Source organism: Lepisosteus oculatus, chromosome 3, assembly GCF_040954835.1.
Source record: "Lepisosteus oculatus isolate fLepOcu1 chromosome 3, fLepOcu1.hap2, whole genome shotgun sequence".
Lineage (NCBI taxonomy): Eukaryota > Metazoa > Chordata > Actinopteri > Semionotiformes > Lepisosteidae > Lepisosteus > Lepisosteus oculatus.
This window is the reverse complement of record NC_090698.1, coordinates 72,797,260-72,819,093: the sequence shown is the minus strand read 5'-3', so window position 1 is coordinate 72,819,093 and position 21,834 is coordinate 72,797,260. Positions and strand designations below refer to the sequence as shown.

General features: G+C 43.0%; 1 protein-coding gene across 2 annotated transcripts in view; it reads right to left on the bottom strand.

Moving 5' to 3' along the window:
• adgrv1 (adhesion G protein-coupled receptor V1) overlaps nucleotides 1–21,834 on the bottom strand; it is a 203,650-nt gene that overhangs the window by 78,253 nt on the left and 103,563 nt on the right. For both annotated transcript variants that reach the window (XM_015360604.2, XM_015360609.2), the window contains 10 exons: nucleotides 20,970–21,817; nucleotides 19,982–20,099; nucleotides 19,498–19,669; nucleotides 17,201–17,443; nucleotides 12,060–12,467; nucleotides 8,408–8,592; nucleotides 6,019–6,271; nucleotides 5,072–5,211; nucleotides 4,630–4,790; nucleotides 4,065–4,165 (listed from right to left, as the gene is read on the bottom strand). In XM_015360604.2, coding sequence (XP_015216090.2) covers nucleotides 4,065–4,165; nucleotides 4,630–4,790; nucleotides 5,072–5,211; nucleotides 6,019–6,271; nucleotides 8,408–8,592; nucleotides 12,060–12,467; nucleotides 17,201–17,443; nucleotides 19,498–19,669; nucleotides 19,982–20,099; nucleotides 20,970–21,817 — 2,629 coding nt within the window. The remainder of the gene's footprint in view (nucleotides 1–4,064; nucleotides 4,166–4,629; nucleotides 4,791–5,071; nucleotides 5,212–6,018; nucleotides 6,272–8,407; nucleotides 8,593–12,059; nucleotides 12,468–17,200; nucleotides 17,444–19,497; nucleotides 19,670–19,981; nucleotides 20,100–20,969; nucleotides 21,818–21,834) is intronic.

Genomic DNA, 21,834 nt, shown 5'->3' with positions numbered 1-21,834 from the left:
TTGAACTAGTTTGGAAGTCATTCTTGCAGCTGGTATAATTATGTCATAACTAATTATGTCTACATATTCACATGTCATTGTAGGACTGAACTGAAGCTTATGTCCTATTTGTAATAATTCGTACAAATCTCAACAATAATGATACTTATAAGTCTTATATATAATGATACTTATATCTCTTTAAAAATGATAGGAGGTCATTTAGGCCATTCTGTAGCCCTATTTTATCTTGTCTTTTTCTAGTGTCAAATGGGTTTATAGGTGATTTTCTATTTCTTTGGAGGCGAACTGTCATTCTAACCATAAAGCTGATAAAGTAGCCTAATGAATTATATAGTGCTTGTCTGACTTTTTACATTTTGGATACTTTTAATAAGATAAAATCACTTTATTGGCCATATACAATTTCTTGTATGAGGAATTTGTCTTCTCACATACCCCAGCTTGCTCTCCATGAGACACGCAGACAGGGAGAGAAGCTGGGGGTCAGAGCGCAGGCTCAGCCATTTACAAGCAGTTGGGGCTAAGGGCCTTACTCAGGGGCCCTCCGGAGTAGGATTCCTCTGCCGGCTGCAGGATTTGAACCGGCAACCTTCCAGCCACAGGCGCAGATCCTGAGCCACAGAGCCACCGCAGCACCCCATCAGAAACTCATGAGAAACCAATCACACTTTTCCTTAAAAAAACAGCCTTAAGAACACTAACAGATTCCAGTCTCTGTGTAAAAAAGTGCTTCCTGTTTTCAGTCCTGAGTGTGCCTGTGCTTACTTTTCATTTGTGCCCTCCAGTGTTTGCATGATTGAGGATACCTTTCAGTATTTTAAACAAAGAATCTAGATAGAATCGTTTTGCTCCATTCTTAAGATTTGGGTTTCGTTCGAGCGTTTTCTTTATGGTGATTCCCAAATAAATTCCTTGGTTTTAACTTTTTGTTTTTCCCTAGGGAACGACTAAAAGGGGCACAACATAAAAAAAAACTTCAAGGAGGCTTGTGTTGGCAGGCTTCACCTATAAAGAAATGCCTTTCATTCACCTTGTGGAAACAGCCCAGAATGCTTGAATAGGGCTGGAACAATAGGACCCACAATGACAGGTCAAGTGGTAACTTTCAAGAACAGTCAAGAGTCTTATTCTCATTATACTGTTATGCATACGACTATATTTGGTAGCTGATTATTTTTATTTTTATTGCCTCTCTGCCAGTCTGGGACTGGAGTTATCTGAATTGCTGGACAGAACGAGATAGTTAGGGTTTCTTAATACACAACATCACTTTTAATTTTATGTTAAATTCAAGAGTTAATTTAATTAAACTGAACAACTTGGTTTTCCATTTAGAAAAAAGCAAATAATATATCCTGCAATTATATTCTTCATGTTTTTTTAAATATTATTGATGATTTTTCAGAAGATCATAATAATAAAAACCTGATGCAATTCAGCATTCAAAGATGTTCATGTAATCACAAGCTTGCATTAGGGACAAGGATATTTTAAACTTTCCAAAAATTGCAATTTGTAATCTCAACTTGTAATGCTTGTATTGATCTGTTTCCAGACAAACACAGATATGCATTACCATCATATTTATAGTACAAAATATATTTACATTAAACTGTTCATCATCTAAGCAGCACAGCAGTGCAGTGGTTAATATTGCCCCCTTGCAGGGCTGGGACCCTGGGTTCAATATCTGGAGTGCTATGGGTGGATGTTTATTATTCTCATAGCTTACACTGAGTTTCTAGTCAGTAGCATAAAAACTTTCAGACAAAACTGTCGGATATCTGGAAGATGTGAAAGGAACACCATAAATGAATCTGAAGAGTTGCTTAAATTAAAAAATATAAATTAAAAACAATAGAAGTCAAGGTTTTATGCATTAGATATCTGTCTCTGCATGTCAACTTAAGCAGAATTTTATTCAAAATTATTAGTTTTTTATTCACAATTATGCATTGGTTTAAAACTAGTCTTGTTTGAATTAGCCCTGAAAAACAGCAGTGTAACCAGAATTGCAGTAGACAAACTGTGACCCCAGTAAGGCCATATTCTAAGGAGAAAAATGACCACTGCATCAGTCAGTGTCTTCTGTCCTGCAGGTGTATTAAAAAGATGGGAATTTTCCACTCACAACCTAATGCCTCTTTTTCCAGCAATGGTTAAATTCTGCAATAAAAAGAACGGAACTACTGAGTTGCCATCAGGAGAAGAGTGAAGCTTGCTTGCCCTGTCTGCTCACGATGAGTAATGTCAGTGGAAATTTCCAGGTACGAGAATCGACCCCATTAAAATTCATAGGGCCACACCAGATGAGCTTTCAGTCACATCATCTAACTAGTCACATTTTTCTTTCACCAGTTTAACACTCACATCCCTCCCTGTGTTTTATAGGAAAAGGGGAGGCTAAAAATGATTCTGTTGTCAGGGAGGTCTCCGGTCTCCCTAGGTTGCATTACCCAAAACATGTTGTTCATTTTGCTTTTTTCTTGCTCACAATTAGAACAAACACTGAAAACAACACTTTATTCCCATCTACTGGGACTCAGGTGTATCAGTATTAGGAGAAGATTCCATCTGGTGCATTAACCATGAGAAAAAGAAGAGAGAGCACAGTAAGAAGAAAAATAAAAAAGACTGATTTATCAGGACAAGGAGGTGAAAATATGCAACAATGTCTTTTCTTGCTTACATGTTCTTGCATTGAATTTTTCTACTGATGTGAGAAACTAAAGCACAGCAATTATTTCATCTTTCCACATTCTCTGTTCCATACTTGTGTTTCATTGGGACTTCATAGCATGAAACAATACAATGAACAAAACAAATACTGTAACTACCAATCAGCGTTCCTTACAGTGATTCCAGCTGTTACAGATTGTGTAGCTGCTGAATTCTAGGGATGCAGTGTTGTTTTATACCATCGGAGCCACAACAGTTAGTGTGTCTTGGGTGTGGCGTCTATAGAAACCCAGGAGAAGGTTCTCCCAGCCTGGCCAAGAGCACAGTCTCCTCTCATACACAAAGAAACACAACAACCACGGTACAGCACTGAACAACACATCTCTTTGCACCACTGAGCACGGACACGTTAACAAATGGGATATTTCTTGTGGTACTGTAACTCGCACCACACTTTTATAGTCATTTACAGAGCGCAAACCTGTCACATGTCATGCAAATTAAGTGAACTGTGAAGATTTAGCACCTCGCCAGGTTTAACAGATTTTGTCTTTTCACAACTTTCCCCCAGTTCTCCTTCATCTGGAAAATCACGTGCTCTGTGCTTAGTTCTCGTGTGCTTGACCATCCCTGCTGCCAGTCTAACATAATACAACGAAAAATAACTATCACCCACAAAGAGGTCAGGGATTAAAATGTCAGGGAAAAAAACTAACTATTTTATGGACAATTATTTAAGTGAAAATGCACTCATTTAAGGAAAAATGATAGAGATGATCCTATTCTAACACCTTGGAACACAGAGGTGTCCCCCAAATTGGAGGAGTGTAAACTGACCCTGAAGAGGAAAAGTCACATGCTCCACAATGTAGCTTGAAGTACTGATACTACCAAACCAACAGATAAGACAGTATGTTAAGACACTTTTAAAATGAGATTTATAAAAAAAGTGTTAAAATAATCATTAGTTCAGTCTGCCATAAAGAATCTTAGTTTCCTTATAAAATATATATGGTAGTATTAAAGTAATAATTAAGACATATTTGTGTAAAAATGCAGATGTGTAAAAAACATATTTTTTCAAGTTTTGATGTTTTCTGCTACAGAACTATCATACCAAGTGAAGTAAACCACTATTATTTACATCCATGTTAACTAAAACAGAAATGTTTTGCTTTAATGCATCACTGAATTTATATGAAATTTCCACACCAAAACCAACAGTCATGACACTGTAGTATTCCTCCCAGCAAATACAGAGAATATCTCAGAAACCAAGCACTCAGAAAAACAGGATAGCTGCCATATCAGAGCTAACTGCATGCTTGTTCTAATAAACAGTAAGCAAAGCTGTAAAAATTTACAGAACCTGAGAGGCCCACCTGAGTTCCCAAACACGCCATCATCATGTGTGTGAGCAGTTTGGCAGCAAACATTGAGAATCTGGAGCAGAACACATGGGACAGGATGGCCAAGCAGAATCCTATGGAGAAGAAGAAAGTATTATTTAAAACATTCTAAATCTTTCCTGATTTTAGTCTATGTTGATTGGTAAATGATTCCTGATGACATACTGTACTTGGCCAACTCACCTTGTCATGAAAAAAGTATATTGAATATATACTTACTTATATCGCTGAAAAGTAACATTTTACCTCAGTAAGACTAGATTACAGAGCTGTCACTTGATTAAACCTTACAGTTGATCATTTCCTGAAATGTTTTGATCATAACTCGATAAACACATAAGCACATTTTTTTCTTATTTATGAAAATAATGGTGCCACACCATTTTCAAAAGGTACAAGTGGCCTAGATCAGTCTGTGCTGTTTGGGTACAAGTTTTAGAAACCCATGACCTCATGACCAAAGGAAACCCAGAACCAATTTGTATGAAAGATTGTAAGGAGACGTTTCTGTGAAGCGAAGAGCACCTCTAAGCCCTACCTGAGATACAGATGAAGCCCGCAGTGTAGAAGGCCTCATTGTAGGAAGGCAGGCTATCGGTCTGTGCATACGCTGTGTAGATGGAGAAGTGGGAGCAGGCACACTCCACGAAGTTCGCTGTGTCGTCCACCACCCGGCAATACTGACTGTCTGACAGCCAGCTGTAGAGGAAAGAAGCAACAGCAGAAATGGAAAAACAGCCCTGGAGATCCAGGACAATGTTCCCTTTGGGATGCAGTCTCCTGTACGCTTTGTGTGTGTAATGGTGGGGGGTGAGTACTGTATGCTATTAGATCTCAAGATTTAGAAAAGATCTGTCGTATCAACATCAACACAACCAATGTAACGGATCTTTCCCTGGAATGAGTGGGAATCTGGAACCAGCCACCCGGCCCATCTAGTGTCTGTGCTCTGGGGCGTCGCACTCTGAGTAGGACAGTACCTTTCAGAAGCCTGGTTCCACAGGAGGCACAGGGACTGGCCTGGCTTGAGGCGCCCAGCGGGAGTGTGAATGCGATACTTGACCTCATTATTACTTGAGAGGGGCTGGGATCCACGGCCTTTGAGACTCAGAGAAAAGATCTAGGAGACAACAAGAGCACTTAAAAACGCAGGACTGGTACAATTGGCATCAGCTTCTTAAAACGTAAACTCCTTAAAATTTTAACCCAACAGAACATCTTCCCCACTGCAGCAACTTCCAGTGCAGACTCGGTTTAGGTATTTTAAAATCCTCAACATCATCAAAGTAAGGTAGTAAAGTTAGTATTTTCTCATCCTGTACAGGCATTTAGCCCAAGGAAAGGGATTGGACTGGGAGAGAATTATGGTGGCAAATGTTGAGTAAATGAGAAATACTGGTATAGTGGATTATTTTATAATGTAATTTTAAGTAAATACTTTAAAAAATACAACTCTATTGCATTATGTTGGTTATCACTGTATATTTTGTATTTGCACTGGAAATGAGGCTCACTCTTGTCTGTCTAACATTACACTTCCTGGTTTACATTATTTAAAAAAAATCTGTGGCAACATGATGCTTACTGTAGGTGTACAGCAGTCTAAGTAAAATGTCAAGATAAAAAACTTCCTTTTTTGATAGACTGAGATTTAAAGCACACTAAAAAGAGGGCAATAAACATAAAGCTGAGCATTTTTCAGATAAATACACTTCGGTTGATTAACACAACAGCTATAATCCAGACTATGGAATGAAAAGCACGGTGCACTTGCACACATTTATGAAACCTTCAGCATCTTCCTGATATCTGCTGTTGAAAAGATCAACAGATTGCACACTGAAAAGAAGCCATGCTGTGAAAAACGAGCAGGAGCACAGAAAAAAAGTCTGCCTCTGTATTGGTTCCCCCTGTGTAATGAGCTTGCCTTGTTGTTGAGCGCCGTGGGCTTGCTGTCAGTGAGAAACCACTGCTGGCTGCTGTACTCTGTGAATTGCACTTTCTCGCAGGCGGCCGTGGGGACGCGGTCAGGAGGCAGAGCTGGTACCTCCAGCAGGGCTTCTGGGACCTGGATTGAGTCCCCGTCCTTCCCTTCAAAGGCGTGCCCATTGATCTGCTGAGGGTACCAGTGGAAGGCCCCAATAGAAATGTATGGGCAGGTGTCTAGTATGGTCTTACCCCTGGAAGGCAAGGCAAGACAATGAGGACAGTCAGACTGCATCAGGAAAAGACGAGAAGGGATCAAGCAAAACTCTCTCTTTTTTGGTAAATTAATTAAATATCAGAGTAATTCAATTATTGGGCAAGTCCTTAATTGACTGGGATGCTTTTTAATGCCATAAACAATGCTGAAAGGGGTCTCTCTCATATATGTCTCAAAATGACACTCATTACACCTGAATTGGTTAAAAGGCTTTTTCTTTGCCTTTCAGTCTGGGAGCACTTCTGCAAGAGCAGGGCACTGAAGCAACACTGTAAACGGATCAGAGTGTGAATCGGTGTTACTTACAAAGGGTAGAATGAACCCGTTCTAACGCAGGGCTCAGCATTTTATCCCAGAATGCTGATTGTACCGTAACCGCCGAAGATTAAGGAGCTCTGAGAGCGATACGGGCAATCCGCAAGAGGCTCACGTCAGCCAGAGATAAAATACCGAAAGGAAACTTGGCAGTAGGGTGTTTGCTGTTTCGCGGAATGAAACGCTGAACTTTAATTTGGATCCAAAAATAAAAATCTCTGGCCGATGGGAGGCATACTTCGCTGTAGGCACTCCGTGTCCTTCCAGGCTCCCACAGTGAGCCCTGTCCAAGCGTAAGCGCAGAGATTGGCAGGGGGCCCTCAGTGAAGTCTCATGAGCCCGGTTCCAAGCTTCTTACATAAACAGCCCATTAACAGACACTGAAATCAATCACCCTTATCTTGTTTCCCTTTTTTTTATCTCCAATGTTCTTACTTAATGGCACGAATAAAAAAAAAAAAAGCCCCTTTGTCTATGATGAGTGCTCTAAGCAAGCCTGTGCTGGCTCTCCTGGGTGCTGCCCTGCAGCGCCCTGCTCTGTAAACACTCCTCCTGCCCCTCTCCTCCGTGACGCAGGCCGGCCCGCGGCTCGCGTCACGCCGCGCTCCCCCGCTCTGCCTGCGCCGCCCGCTGCGCTGGGACCGACGCAGGACCGCACCGAGGGGCTGCTTCTTCCAGGCGAGATAAAGGAAGTCAGCCCCCGTCCTGGAATGGGCTAGGCTAGCTGTTGGCAGGCTGCTGGGAGGCCAAATGGCCCTGTTACTCAACTGCTGCACAAAAGGACCGTAAAGTATTGTGTTTTACAGATGTCAGCAAAACAGCAGGGGCTATTCTGTGATCTAAAAGTTCACGTCTATAAAATGCCACGGGTCACAGCGGTGCATTATTCTGAATCTACAAGTGTTCAGAGTAGCTCAGACAGAAAAGAGAAGATAAGAGCACTGAAGCATCCTGTACTCTGAAAATGTGCCGCGTGGCCGACTGCGGACGAATGAAATGGATTGCCGTCCAGTCTGTGTTGTCGCTTTTTATCTGCTTGTCTTGTTTCAAAAACGTATTGATATGAGGAGCTCCGCAGTAGCTTGTAAAGCAAAGCTTCCACGGAAAGATACTGCCAGCCAACCTCAGTGGAGTCTGAGCCACCAAATGGGTTCACTCACTGGGGGGACTGGCAGGGTTTTACAGTGAAAGTGCCCTGGCTCCTTCTTTGTTCAGTCTTACTGTTTACTTTGGTTCAGTGCATGGAAAGACTAATACGGTTTAACTAAGAATATCTGCAGGGGATGGATTGTTGTTGTTTTTCTCAGGGAAGTGAGGGAAAGTTGATAATTGGCTGTTTATGAGCCCCGATTGCAATAGAAACCATAATAAAAAAAATGCTGGTTAAGCTTTTGTGTTCTTTTGCTTAGTATCGGTCCTTTCTCAGCCTTTTATAACAATAACAGATCACTAGATGAAAAATTACAAGGGGGAAAGGTCGTTTTGCCCGTCTTGTTTGTTTGGTTGTTAGCAGCGTATTGATCTGAGAACCTCATACTGCCATTTCCTGAGGAAGCCCGAGGAAATCGTTTGCGCAATACAGATGATTAAGCCCACCAGGTAATCGCTGTTTCTAAAAATACTCCTGCAGCATGACAAATGTGGATTGTATGAACAGAAGCTGTATTTGGATGAGTGAAAACTACAGGTCTTCTTACATTAACATTGTCAACAGTCCATCTAAACTCTCAGGCAGCCGTGGACTCTACTCAGAATAAGCAAAGCAAGTGTCGGACAGGCCATCATGCAATGGCGTTACCTGATTCCCTGGGAGCCACAGGCTGTGTCAGTGAGGAGGGAGAGAGCGAACCGCTCTGTGACCTCAGACAGCTGGCTGAGGCCTCGTGTGTCTTTGCGGGTGGGGTTGGCCATAGCACACAGGAGGTCATAGGTCAAGCTCCTACTGCTGTCCGCCAGAGAGCTCTGCTCGCCCTCCATCAGCACCTAGGACACACCCAAGCACATGAGGTTAGTCAGGATGAAACGAAATCAGAGGACTCCTGGAATACAGGCCAGCTGCACAAGAGCGGTTCACTGCCCAATGTCTCATCGTGAACAGTATTGTATAAAGAATGCAGAATGAAAAAGAATGATCATTTTAAGATGCTTTAGTTAAAGAGCTGAACAGCTTCGTTATCTTTAATCTCCTGCAGTCTCAGATGTACCTTAGCACAGTTTATCTTGTTTTGCCAGGGCTTCTGAAAATATGTGCATGTCAGGCGATACCATACTAAGATCCTTCGGCGTTTAATATTCTGCACAAGTCCAGAAATTACACATGCAGATCTGTGGTGTTAATTTAATTTATTTACTGTAAGTGCCAACCAAAGAGCCCTTTTTTAAGGCTGGGATTAGCAGAAGCACCGAAATTGACAATTCTGATATTTCTCAGTCAAGTGTTAGAAAAAATATCCTCAATGGATTCAGATTAATGTCACAGATGTTGAAATTCCAGGAGAAATTTCAGTACTAATAACCTCATTGGTGCTGGGTAGGCACCATCAATGAGATTTAACTTTCTTCTTTACCTTTCAAATGCTACTTGTCTATGTGAGAAATGATAAGTGCCTGAGGAAAAGCGAGGTTTTGAAACCTTTTTTGAGTAGGTTTTCAATAGTTTCTATAATGTTCTTATGGGGACATGACAAGCCAAAGTTCCATCAGTCTTATTTCTGGCAAATCTCCACCTTGTGTACCATCTACAAATGGAGTTCTGGCACACTGTGAATGTCAGAGAATTCAGAATGATATATTTTATTATGATCCCATACTTATTGTACCAGACCCCGGCCCAGAGCTCTTAAAATGAGTTTAACAATCAATTCTCAACAGGATACTTCTGCTTTAAGATGTACAAAGTTATAATGGTACTCTTCCTCATGCTGATTGCATGAAATATTACACAAAATGGGCTGAAAAGGTTTTTTCAGTAAGAGATGAATAATGTAAGAGCTAATAATCAACAACAACTAGTTGTTATACAGTTATCACAGTATGATTAGAGCCACTTCACACATACTTTGCATTTAGAAGGGAAACAGGTTTCCTTTGGTCGTTGTTGACATTTTCTCTGTTTGGGTATTTACACCTGAACAGGTGAATGGATTCTACTGTATGTGCCGTTATTGTTCAATCTTTCGTAACCACAGTGAAGGTCAGTTATATTAATGCTTATGCTTGACGACTGAAATGTGGCAGAATGAAATTGTTTTGTACAAAAAAAGGAGAGATTAAATTATACTGCCTTGAAAGCAATAGGAATGCAGACACACTATAACACCAGGCCTACATTGCCTATTGTTGACAACCTGGAAGAAGACTGGAGCTAACATATATATCTTTAATTTATTTTTACCAAGCCCTCAGGGACAGCTGTTTCCTCTGCCATATTAATCTTCCCCTGCACTTGAACTAACAGATGAATAAAGGAAGAATAAAACAAAAAACTGAAACTTGGCAACAAAGAGCAAACTTTGTTTTGGAGTGAGCTACTGTAGGACCAGATGTGTTTCCTTCATTGCCGGTTCCCACTCATGGTTGCTAGGGTTCCCCGAGTGCCCCAGCACAAAGGTACACAGTGTCTGTTGCCCCTCTGCAGTTGTACAGGCACTTTTAGTCGCCAGATAAAGTGTGGTTCAGCACTTTAGGAATAGCTAACTTTTGAGTTTCAAAAAAACTCTTAAGGTTAAGTCTACTGTCCCTATCCTGCCTTCAGCATTTCATTGGCTACTGAACAGCAGCACACACCCAAGTGCCACACGGCAGCTATTCTGCACCAGCAGTCGGACTGCACAGTGGATCTATTAAGGAGGAACTTCGGGGAGGCCAGATTGTACAACCCAGGGGGGGAATTTAGCTAGGACACCGAAGGACACTGAAGTGTTGAGCTCGGTGTTATGAGCTGACGAACAGTGATAAGGGATCTTTAATGACCTCAGTTTAAAGCCCCATCTGAGAGCTGGCACTTCCATCTGAGAGCTGTCAGAACAAAAGGTTGGTGCCTTTATGGGACATTGCAATGGAGGTTCTGATCTGGATGGAAGATCGCCACCTACTGGTTTAGTACTGGTTTACTAATCCCATTTATAAGATCAGCAGGAGAACATGCTGCGCTTATCTGGAGGTCTCTCAGGCAGCAGTACGGCAGAGATAAATACATTAAGATTTTTTACATTTCTGCACGTCATAAGACTTGAAAGAGAAAAGTCTGAGAAGAGAAACTGATACTGATACTTCTGCTGATAGCTTTGAGTGATTACAAGAGGTCAATAATGTTTCAGTAACATACTACTTCACAGATGGTATTATTACAAAACATGTTTTGAATCCAGTTGAGCTGTCAGTTACATAATCGAATCCTTAATTAATCTAATACTTTGATCGATCTGAACACGGCGATTGTTTTCAGTTCCTGATCATGATAAGAGTCGGTCTTTTAATCAGGAACGTAATAAAAATGTTGAGCAGAAAGAAAAGAACGCTTGCAAAAGTTCCGATCCAGCCGCTTGTTAGTTCAGTTAAGGACCCAGTTAAGTAAAGAGCTCAGCTGGAATGAAAAGCAGCAGGTGTGTGAGTGCCCAGAACCAGGATCGGGAGCTCCTGTCCTCAAGTGTGGTGCATCGAATTACCAAATCATTTATCCTTCATTTATCAAGGGCTACCAGGCTAGAGAGCTAGCAAGCTGCATAGTTTAAACCTGGAGACTGGAAAGCTGCAAACAGGTTTTTCTTACAGCTTAGCATAATAACAGATGAAGCAGAACATAATGTATAATATTATAAATGATACTTCAAAACATCAACTTCAAAAAGGCCTTTTCTAGTTACACCATATTAATGATAAATGGTCTAATTAACATAATTCATAGAACCCAACTTTTAAGTTCTAGGAGTTTTCCTTGAACTTCCAATAAAAATGCCTTTATATGGATGGAAGGAAGCCCTAAGGTGAGACTGAAGTTTTAAATGTTGAATTTGCACTGATCTGCACAGAACATGGGAAATACATTCTGAATGATGTGAACTCCAAACTGGACATTTTCTGCAGAGTCTGAGGCTAAGAGTCCTTGGCGATACAGACAGTTGAATTGAACATGGCTTTGCTATGAAGAATCGGTGCAGTGTCTCTGTGGCTAAGGATCTGCGCCTGTGGCTGGAAGTTTGCCGGTTCATATCCCGTGGCCCCCGGCAGAGGAATCCTACTCTGTTGGGCCCCTGAGCAAGGCCCTTTACCCCAACTGCTCTAGGGGTGCCGTATAAATGGCTGACCCTGCGCTCTGACCCCCAGCTTCTCTCCCTGTCTGTGTGTCTCATGGAGAGCAAGCTGGGGTATGCGAAAAGACAAATTCCCAATACAAGAAATTGTATATAAAGTGATCTAAAAAAAAAAAGAGCAGTGATGCTGCTTCTCACCTTCGCTAGAGCAGTGGTGACAGCTGTCAGCTGCTCCTTGGTGACCTCTGCCACGACCTTGCTGGCCAGGTTCTGCAGGACGCGGTTGATGATGCTCTCTTCCAGAGGCTGCTGCAGCTGCTCCACCAGAGCCCACACAGCCTGTGTCTCTGGGTCGGACACAATGGTCACATTGGCAACACTAAACTCTGGGTGCACTTTGGCGCCCCCTGTGGGCTCAGAGAGCACCACCTGGAACCTTTTGGGCAGGGGGTTGGAAGAGGCCCGGTCAGGGGTGAGGGAGATGTCCAGTACTGTGCTTCTTTGCCCAGCTTCAAAAGTCAACAGCCCCTCCGATTTCACAAAATCCATCCCAGCTACTGCCGGCCAGATTGATGTGGGTACCGCTGGCTCAGCTTTCTTCAGTTCCTGAAGCACAATAAAAGCAATATATATATTACTGTATATATTAAGTTCAAGTTTATTGTCATTATACTCATATACAGTTATATGGTATAACGAAATGCTATTTAACTAGCTCTCGGACGATAAGTAGTACAAAAAACAACAACAACAATACAACTGTATAATAAAAGAAAGACAGAGACAACAGGTAATGTGCAAAACAACAAGAGATGTGCAAAAACATGCATCAACAGAATGAAATAAAGGATAGAAAATTATGGGGAGTGAGCTTCTTGACATGTGAGGTAGAGGTAGATTTCAATGTGTGTTTGAGTTTTTGGTAAGAAAGAAGGCACCGTGAGGTTCAGATCGTAGGCGAGACAGGCTGGGAGTTTAACAGTTTGATAGTACGAGGGTAAAAACTGTCTCTGAGTCTGGTAGTCTGGGCCCGAATGCTCCAGTACCGTTTTCCAGATGGTAGAGGGTCATACAGTCTGTAGCTGGTGTGTGTGGGGTCTTTGATGATACTTAGCACCGTCTGTCATAAATGTCCTGTATGGATGGGAGGGCAACCCCAGTGATGGACTGGGCAGATTTCACCACCTGCTGCAGGGCTTTGCGGTCAGCAATACTGCAGTTGTCATACCACACTGTGATGCAGCCTGTCAGTGTGCTTTCTGTAGTGCATCTGTAAAAGTTAGTGAGGACCTGGGGACATATCTTAGCCTTCTTCAACTGTCTTAGGAAGTACAGGCGCTGTTGCGCTTTCTTGATCAGACAGGTGGCGTTGAGAGACCATGTGAGGTCCTCGGTGACATGGACGCCAAGGAATTTGAAGTTACTGACCCTTTCCACTTCAGTCCCGTTGATGTGGATAGGGGCATGACCGTTTTGTAGTTTTCTGAAATCAACGATCAGCTCCTTGGTGTTGCTGACATTGAGGGTGAGGTTGTTGTCTTCACACCACGTTGTAAGGAGATTGACCTCCTCCCTGTAGGCCCTCTTATCATTGTCTGTGATCAAACCTACAACTGTGGTGTCATCGGCAAACTTGATGATGGAGTTGGTGTTGTGTTTGTCCTTACAGTCGTGGGTGTAGAGGGAGTAGAGCATTGGACTAAGCACACACCCCTGGGGGACCCCAGTGTTCAGAGTTAGTGTGCCAAAGGTGTGGTTTCCAAGCCTGACAGCCTGAGGTCTGCCTGTCAGAAAGTCCCGAATCCAGTTGCAGAGGGTGGTGTTGAGACCAAGTGCACTGAGTTTCTTGACTAGTTTCTCTGGAATGATAGTGTTAAAAGCTGAGCTGAAGTCGATGAATAGTAGTGTTGCGTATGTGTTCTTTTTATCCAGATGGGTTAGGGCAGTGTGTGTGGCAATGGAGATTGCGTCATCTGTGGATCTGTTGGGCAAGCAGGCAAATTGGTACGGGTCCAGTGTGTTTGGAATGACCAGCCTCTCGAAGCACTTCATGATGCAAAAGCTGCAGCCAGTGGGGCTTTGTGAAACAAAACATTCTAGACTGATCATATCTGGGAAAAGGGCAAAGGAAATTTAAAGCTCAGTGTTGCATAAAGTAAATATTTCCCTTGTCTAATGCCAGGCTTTGACAGGATATGTCAACTGCAGATGTATTTCTTGGTACTGAAAAGATTATTGTAATATGGTATTAAATGAAACATCATTTCATGTTTCATTGTTGATGTTAATGCAGTGGAGAGGCATGGTGATTAGGTTGATAAAGCTGTTGTATCACATTACTGGGTCCTGTGTTTGATTCTGTCCTGGGGTGCGTTTGTGTGAAGTTTGCATGTTCCCTCATGTTTATGTGATTCTTCTGCTGCTGTTCCATTTTCTCCCATAGTGAAAAAAACACTGTTCAGACTAACTGCCTCTAAAGCCCACGGTCAGTGATCGCTGGTCTGTAGTCTTCACATTTCACTCATCTTAACCGCAGTGTTGCACGCGGATACTGAGTGTCTCCTTTCACAGGGAGATGGGAAGACCCCTGGACATCTCTTCACAGGTCTGGAGTGCTTCTGTTGCACTTTCAATGGTTTTTTGTTGGTTCATAGTTAGAGGGATATTTAGAGGTGCACATACATGGGGTATTCAGTCCAGCACAGGTATCACCTCCCAGCAATGCATGTCCCCACCTCCCCCTACAACAGACACTCTATCCTCACTACTCCAACTGCCCATGTCTCGGTGATCACAGCTACGACCACAACAGAATCTTGTGGATTTCATGAGGAACCAAGGCTGCTTGTGATCCACACCTCACAAGTTGGTAAGATACGTTTTCCTGGCCAATGTAGATCATCAGCTGCTGGGTTCAAAGTAGCACCTGGTGTAATGGAGCTCCTGCTTAAACCAATCCGGTTCCCTCATAATCAGTAAATTTGTGAAATGTTGAACTCCTGGTGTCCTAGGAGCTTCTATACAGGTTCTGTCACACTAAACCCTAATGTAACAGTTCCTTTCCCAGAAGCTGCGTTACAACATGCTTCAAAGCATTGCGTGCCTGGCGCTGTAGGCCCAGTTCTGCAGAACAGCGTGATACTGCATATGAAGTGTCGCATCCTCTGCACATTCGTTTATCCTGAGATCCAAGCACGCTACCCTGCTTATTTCAACCAAAAAGTTGCCTCTCAGTGCAGGAAACTGGGGTTGAAGAAGAAATGAAAAAGCCCGGGTGTCTTTGACCTGTCTAACACAGCTAATCGCATTCCCTCCTCCTGAGTCACGGACCACACAGACCGCGAGCACAGAAGTGCTTCTAGCGGTCAGAGCAAGGCAGCCAACGAGCTGTAACGGCTGATAACAAGTTCATTAAACTGGTGGTTTGATCCTCTTTAAAAACAGTTCTTGCTAGTCACACTGGCCCTTGCTAACAAAGCCAAGGGTGCCCTTGAACGTGGAATTCAGAGGCATTTTGTAACTTGGTGTCAAGAAGAGTCTTCCTCAGCTCAATGTCTGCTGCCAACATAACCCACAGCATTCTGAGACAATTTAAGCATCTGTTACTGTTACTAAAATGAATGAGCTAGTGTTAAATCTTAAAGGAATCTGTTGAATTATGATACTGCTATGTTATTGGAAAGTAATACTTGAATAGTTCAAGTAGGGAGCTGTGTCAACATGCGTAGGCTGCAAAGGAACAGGTAAAGGTTTATTCCCTGCTGCAAAGGAGGAAAAGGGAAGAAAAGGAAACACAACATTTTAGCTGTGGAGCCTGTGAACACCCGAAGAATCACACCCGAAGAAGGCTCCACAGCTAAAATGTTGTGTTCCTTGTCTTCTCTTTTCAGCATGGAATAAACATTGCCTTGTTCCTTATATTTAAATATATTATAATACACAGGAATGTTACAAATATCAATCGTGTTTCTGTATTTCAACAATGCACTACCCTTTATGTCAACAGGGCCCCCATCTCACAAGAGACAAGTATCCCTCCCCAGGTAATAGGTTTGATTTATAAAGATCACAAAAATGTTTCTCAGCTCGAACCCGTGCACCTGCTCTGCAAATCCCTGTATATCTATGGGTGTATAAATAAACTTGTAGTAAAAACCCAATTGCACTTGGGATTTTCCAAGAATTCAATTCCACACAAATTGTGGAGTGGAGCAGTGGGAGCTGGAGAACTGTAACAAGTTACAGAGCGAAGGAATTGAATTGGGAGAGAAACGGGTCTAGGAGGTCATTCAGCACAGGGGTGGTTTCATTCTTAATTAGAGGTCTTTAATCATCATCAGTTTGAAAAACGTTCATTCAGCCATGTAAAGAGCTGATTAAAGAAATCACTTATTTAAACTTTTGTGAACTTAGAAGTGTTTATCGCAACTGTTTTTTCTTAGTTGCCAGTTAAAACATTTTAATGTGGTGTGCTGCAGTTAGTTTCAAGTCAATACTGAATATATTTTGTATGAGCACATCCATATGTTTATTTGAGTAGTATAGTATACAGTTCTCAGACATTTTTTGTGAATACCCTAGGTTGGTTGGCATTCTCATATATTTTAGACTTAAAACGTAATTAGATCTTTGTGAAATTCTCAATAAAAGGTTAAAATAGCCTGATTAAACATCCTGTATTACACAAATACATGTACGTATTAGTTCAGTTAGTGGTGGCACCTCCTTGAGCAGCAATGGGTTCAACTAGACATTTCCTGGAACTGTCAATACATCTCCTGCAGTGGCTCATTCTTCCTTACAGGATTGCTTACAGTCAGAGACATTTGACAGTTTCCTCAATTCAGCTCCTGCCATAACATTTCATTAAGGTTTGGGTCCAGACTTTGACTTGGTCTATTCTCATTCTTCTGACGGAAATACAGTATTTGGGCTCCATTCATTTGCTGACAGACAAATGATCAATACATGGAAAGTATTTTCCCCAGCACTGGTCGTCCTGTCAAGATTTACCCAAAACCAAACCAGAAAACCATCCAGAAAGTCATGGAGAGCCACAAAATAACAATTCAGCAGGCCTCTCTCACATTGGCTAATGTCAGTGTTCATGCCTCAGCCATCTGAAAAAGGACTGGTTTTAATGGGAGGATAGCCAGGAAGAAACTATTACTCTCTGAAAAGAATATAATTGCCTGTCTCATGTTTGCCAAAGAGCAGCAGGATGATGCACAAGGCTACTGAAAGAATGTTTTCTGAACAGACAAGTCAAAAATGACATTTTTGCACACAGTGGGAAATATTTTGTGCGGCAATAAACACACCTGAGACCAGGCCCTCACCTGCATGCTGTAGCGCACAGAGACGATGGAGCTGCTGCTGGCCTCTCTGGCCACCTGCAGGCTGAGGAAGGTGGTCTTCTGGTGGGCTGCGGGCACGCGGGAGCCCACCGCAAAGTAGATGAGCCCTCGAGGGCTGTCGCTCTCCGGCACGGTGATGTTGGCAAAGCGGGCGCTGTCGTTGATCTCGGCCCCAGCGCCGACCTGGTAGATCTCCACCCAAAACCACGACTCAAACTCTGGCACCTGGCGAGCAGAGCACAAGAGAGCAGAGCTTTTCAAACAGACCCTCCTCTGCTCTTCGCTCTTCACTCCCACGTCCTATACATTTTATTTGTCTTGCAGTAAAGTTAAAGGAGGAAAAGTTGATTTCAAAGAACGCAATTAGGGGTATCAACGGCTGTTGAGGTGGACTCTCTGCAAGAAACACCTGCATGACACTTTGGGATTGATTTAGCAGCTGACTATCAAAACAACCCTCCTCACATTTGTAACCCTTCTCATCAGCGAGGTGGTAAACAGGAGGAATAGCTGAAATCTTGCACTTGGGGTTGAAAAGAAAGGCCTGACACGCACTGATACGCCAAGCACATTTTCTAATGCCAATGCAAGCATGCAGCCGGGGAACTTTCCACTTTTGAGCGGCATGAGTGAAGTCAGATGTCAGGGCAGCCACAGGAGTCCCGTCCTTTACGGAACAAGAACCACTTGTAAAAGCAGGTGCAGCAGAAAACCTTCACCGCAAATGAGAAGACATGAAGGATGATAACAAACAACACCCCACACCATCAGTGCAATTTAAAACAAGGCTTTCATCTGTAAGATCTTAAAACATTACACATCCCATCCCATGGCACTGATCGTAAGAGCAGAGGTGTTAATCCTGACGTCCTGGCTAATATCCCCTCTGGGTTCACCGGATTTGTACAGACTGGACTACTGTACCCACAGTTCCCTTTCAATTCGGCAGAGTGGCTTGTATGTGTCTCCCAGGTGGGGGTGACACTTCAGCAATGAAGTGGGTTCCCTTCTATATGTGAAGCATTTTTGGGGAACCAAACACTAAAGAAATGAAAAGGGGAAAACTAACTCACGGAGAACAGATAGTTTTATTTGTGATTTGGCATTCAAATTGCTTGCTTTCCAAAGGCATTCAAGTCTTGTTTAGCAGGAATATTTTAGAAAGTAATCTGTAATTTGAGGGGCTCCTCAGACCTGCTTGCCTCAGACAGGAGGGCGACCTCTTTTCAGCTGTTTTACAAGAGAGCCCCCTGGTGGCTCATGGTCAGAATTGTATATGTGCATGTCTCGGAGCCATGTGGTACAGTACGTACACAGTTTTGAGCTTTCAAACAAATTCTCACAACCTTCAAAAATAAAATCTGAAGTAAGATAACTGGTGATCAAGTTATCTATAAAACACCTGCTTAAGGTATAGAAACCTAACCGAGCCCACTCTGGTCACACGTTGTGGTTTAACATGAACATGAGGGATTTGAAACGGCAACCTTCCAGCCACAGGCACAGATCCTTAGCCACGGTGCTAAGACCTTCTGATTTTTGTTTGCTTTTGAAAAAGATAAACACTGATAAAATGTTTTTTTTTAACTTGAAAGATCTGAGGACAGTCAGTATGTGACTAAAATATGTTTTCATGGTGTATTTTTATGTACTGTTAGCCTATATATTGAGCTTCAGCAAAATGAAACGTTTAATCTGAGAGTTGTCACTGTAGTCTTGGGCATTTGTACAAGGCAGCCTGAAAATGCTTAGGGGAAATCACAGTCCAAACCATGAAAGGAAATATAACATGAAATGTTTCCGTTTTTTAAAATAATTTGGGGTCAGCAGAAGTAATATAAAGCATAAATGTTTTATGTAGTGCCAGGGAGAAATTTGTACATTTTCCTAGCATAAAAGCAAAAGAGAAGCTACTCGTGTTACAAAACCACACATGAAATAAAATCTGGCATGTACTGTATATGACTCCTCATTTGTCTGTAACAAATACAGAAATAGTGGATTTCTAAAAACTTTCTGGAAAAAAAATCAGTTTTCTCTAAGCCCATAATAACAAAAGATTAACAACAAGAGAAGTCATTATATCTCCATGAAAGGCTTACTAAGAGTTTTATTGTTGTTGAAACTGAGTGCGTCTAGGTAACTAAATAAAATTATTTTAAAAAATGATCATATACCGAAGGTGAATGTATTTAACAGGGACAATATAAATATTGTTTTTCCAACACTGAAGCCTTTCTACCGATGGAGATAACAGATCAACCATTTAAGAAACTCACCTTGTCAGGTCTGATTTCCAGACTAAAGAAACATAATACTTCTCCTTTCCTGCACAGGGCTGTTCCTGAGGTATACAGCAACTCCTTAGTGAGATTCACATCATGGCTCACTAGTGAGGGGCTGGTCTGGTTCAGCGTTACACGCCAGAACACTGCAACATCTTCAAACGCTCTGAAATCCAGAAGAGGAAATGTCAGGGAATATTTATATATAATTGGATGGAACAATTTGTACTGTATTTGAGAAAACTGCACTACACTGTAACCTCTTGTCCCAGACAATTGAGTTTGAATTCAATCACTCTTAACTTTAATTATAAAAAGCGGTTAGCACCAGCCCTCCCAATGAACTGTAGAGTAAAAGCACATAAAGAATAAAAAAATTGCAGATCATCTGTGAAGACTAGAGGAGAGAAGTGGACTGTCCTGCAGTCAGGTTATGTTGGGCACAATGACATCTTCCTCTGAAATTCTCATTTCCTACCTGTTCTCCTGCCTCTGCACAGTCAGCAGAGCTGTTCTGTTCCCAGAGTCCTCGTCCAGCACTGCCCCGGCCTGAGAGGCCCAAGTGAAGCCCACAATGCCGTTCTGCAGATCGCTCCCTGCAACAGAGAGACGCCAGGAGGGTTGTTTTCAGGGGACGTTGTTACACAGAGAGAGGGAGCGTCTGTACCGATGAGAAAGCTGTGAACGCAGATCCGTGCTCTTGACATCTGGGCCTTGTGGGTGAGAAGGTCTTCTAGGTTTCATTTCACACATTTTCACTGCATTTATCATTGACTTGCATCTTTGTTCAGGAAGCAGCAGCTGAATTAACCCAAGTGCTTTAGATCACATTGAATACTTAAGGAATAACTGGAAGAAAGACTAGCAATGACAAGTGGATCAAAAGGATCCAGAATTGGCTCCTTTCGATATAGTTGTATTTCAACTGGAGTCCAGCAGGGGTCTCTGCTTCCCTGACAGATTAATCACAGTGTCCACTGGTCCACGGGCAGTGCAGTGGTGAGAATAATATGTTTATAGGAAACAATGCTTGCTGATAAATAAGCCTGTGTTATTGTTGTCTTTGACATAACTTGCCCACACGGTCTGCTGTTATTATACTACATTGTTAACTTTTACACAACTCTGTAAAGCCAAAAAATCTGTTCTAAAGGGTGAGATAGCAAATAAAAGTTTTACTGATGGCTATTTTGCACTTCTAGAAAAGTTATGAGATTGTGTTTTTTACACAGGTGCCCCTGAGAGAGGATTCTGTTTAAGTAGTTCTAAAATATTGGTCGTTTCGGAAATTAGTGTGTTCAGAACATAACATTTTGTCACTAACTGCTAGTTAGAAGAAAAAAGGGGAAAAAGCATCGAAAACCAGTATGCCCAACTGGTAAATAATGAGAGAAATAAGTTTCTTATATACGGTATCCTGTTCAGTAAAGAAAGCATGGATCTTCACCAGGAAAGCGAAAGTTTACCCAAGATGATGATTTTTGCAAAAGCAGCGAATCCGTGCTCGTCCTGCCCTTCCACAACCTGCGCCCCTCCCTCGGGGTCAGTGAGGTAGACGAAGAACACCTCCTGGCCCTCTGGAACGTCGTCGTCCAGGATGCGGAGTGCCACCTCCGCCTCCCTCTGTCCCTCCAGCAGCGTGAGGACCACCGCCTGTGGCTGGAAGTCCTCTCCCTCGGTGGCCCAGGTGAAGCTCCCGTTGGCCAGGGCGTTCTCGAAAGGAGTGCCCTGCAGGCCCGCCGCCACACGCCTGCCCCCGAAAGTCTGTGCCCTCACCCTCACAACCCCAGCGAACCCCGCGGACCGGCGCACGCGCAGCACCACGCTCCGCTGAGTGGCGTTGTCCATGTCCTCCAGGGTCTGCGCCAAGGTCGGCCCGATGCTCAGCAAGCCTTTGACGGCGTCGTTGGACAAAATCGTCACCGCGGCCACGCTGTGCTCCGGGACGAGCCGCGGCCTCGCGTCGGGGGCAGGGGGGCCGCCGTGCAAAACGTCGGCGCTCGTCAGGTTGACGAAGAAGGACTCGTCCTCTTCGGTGACGTTGTCGTTCCACACGGAGAGCCCGATCGCGGCGGTGGTCTGGCGGGACCCGAAAACAAGCTCTCCGTTCGGGACAGCAGCAAAGTCTTCGTTGGGTTTGGCACTGCCTGCTGACGTCAGGTACGTCAGCCTGGTCTGGTTGCTCCGGAAACCGAACCACCTCTGAACGTATAAAGTGATTGTCTGCACGTCTTCTTCAACTACAAGCTGTCTTGAGTTTGGCGCAAACTGAAAGACTCCCAGTGGCTCGATTTCAGCTACAGTGAATCCCGGCCTAGTGGAAAATAAACA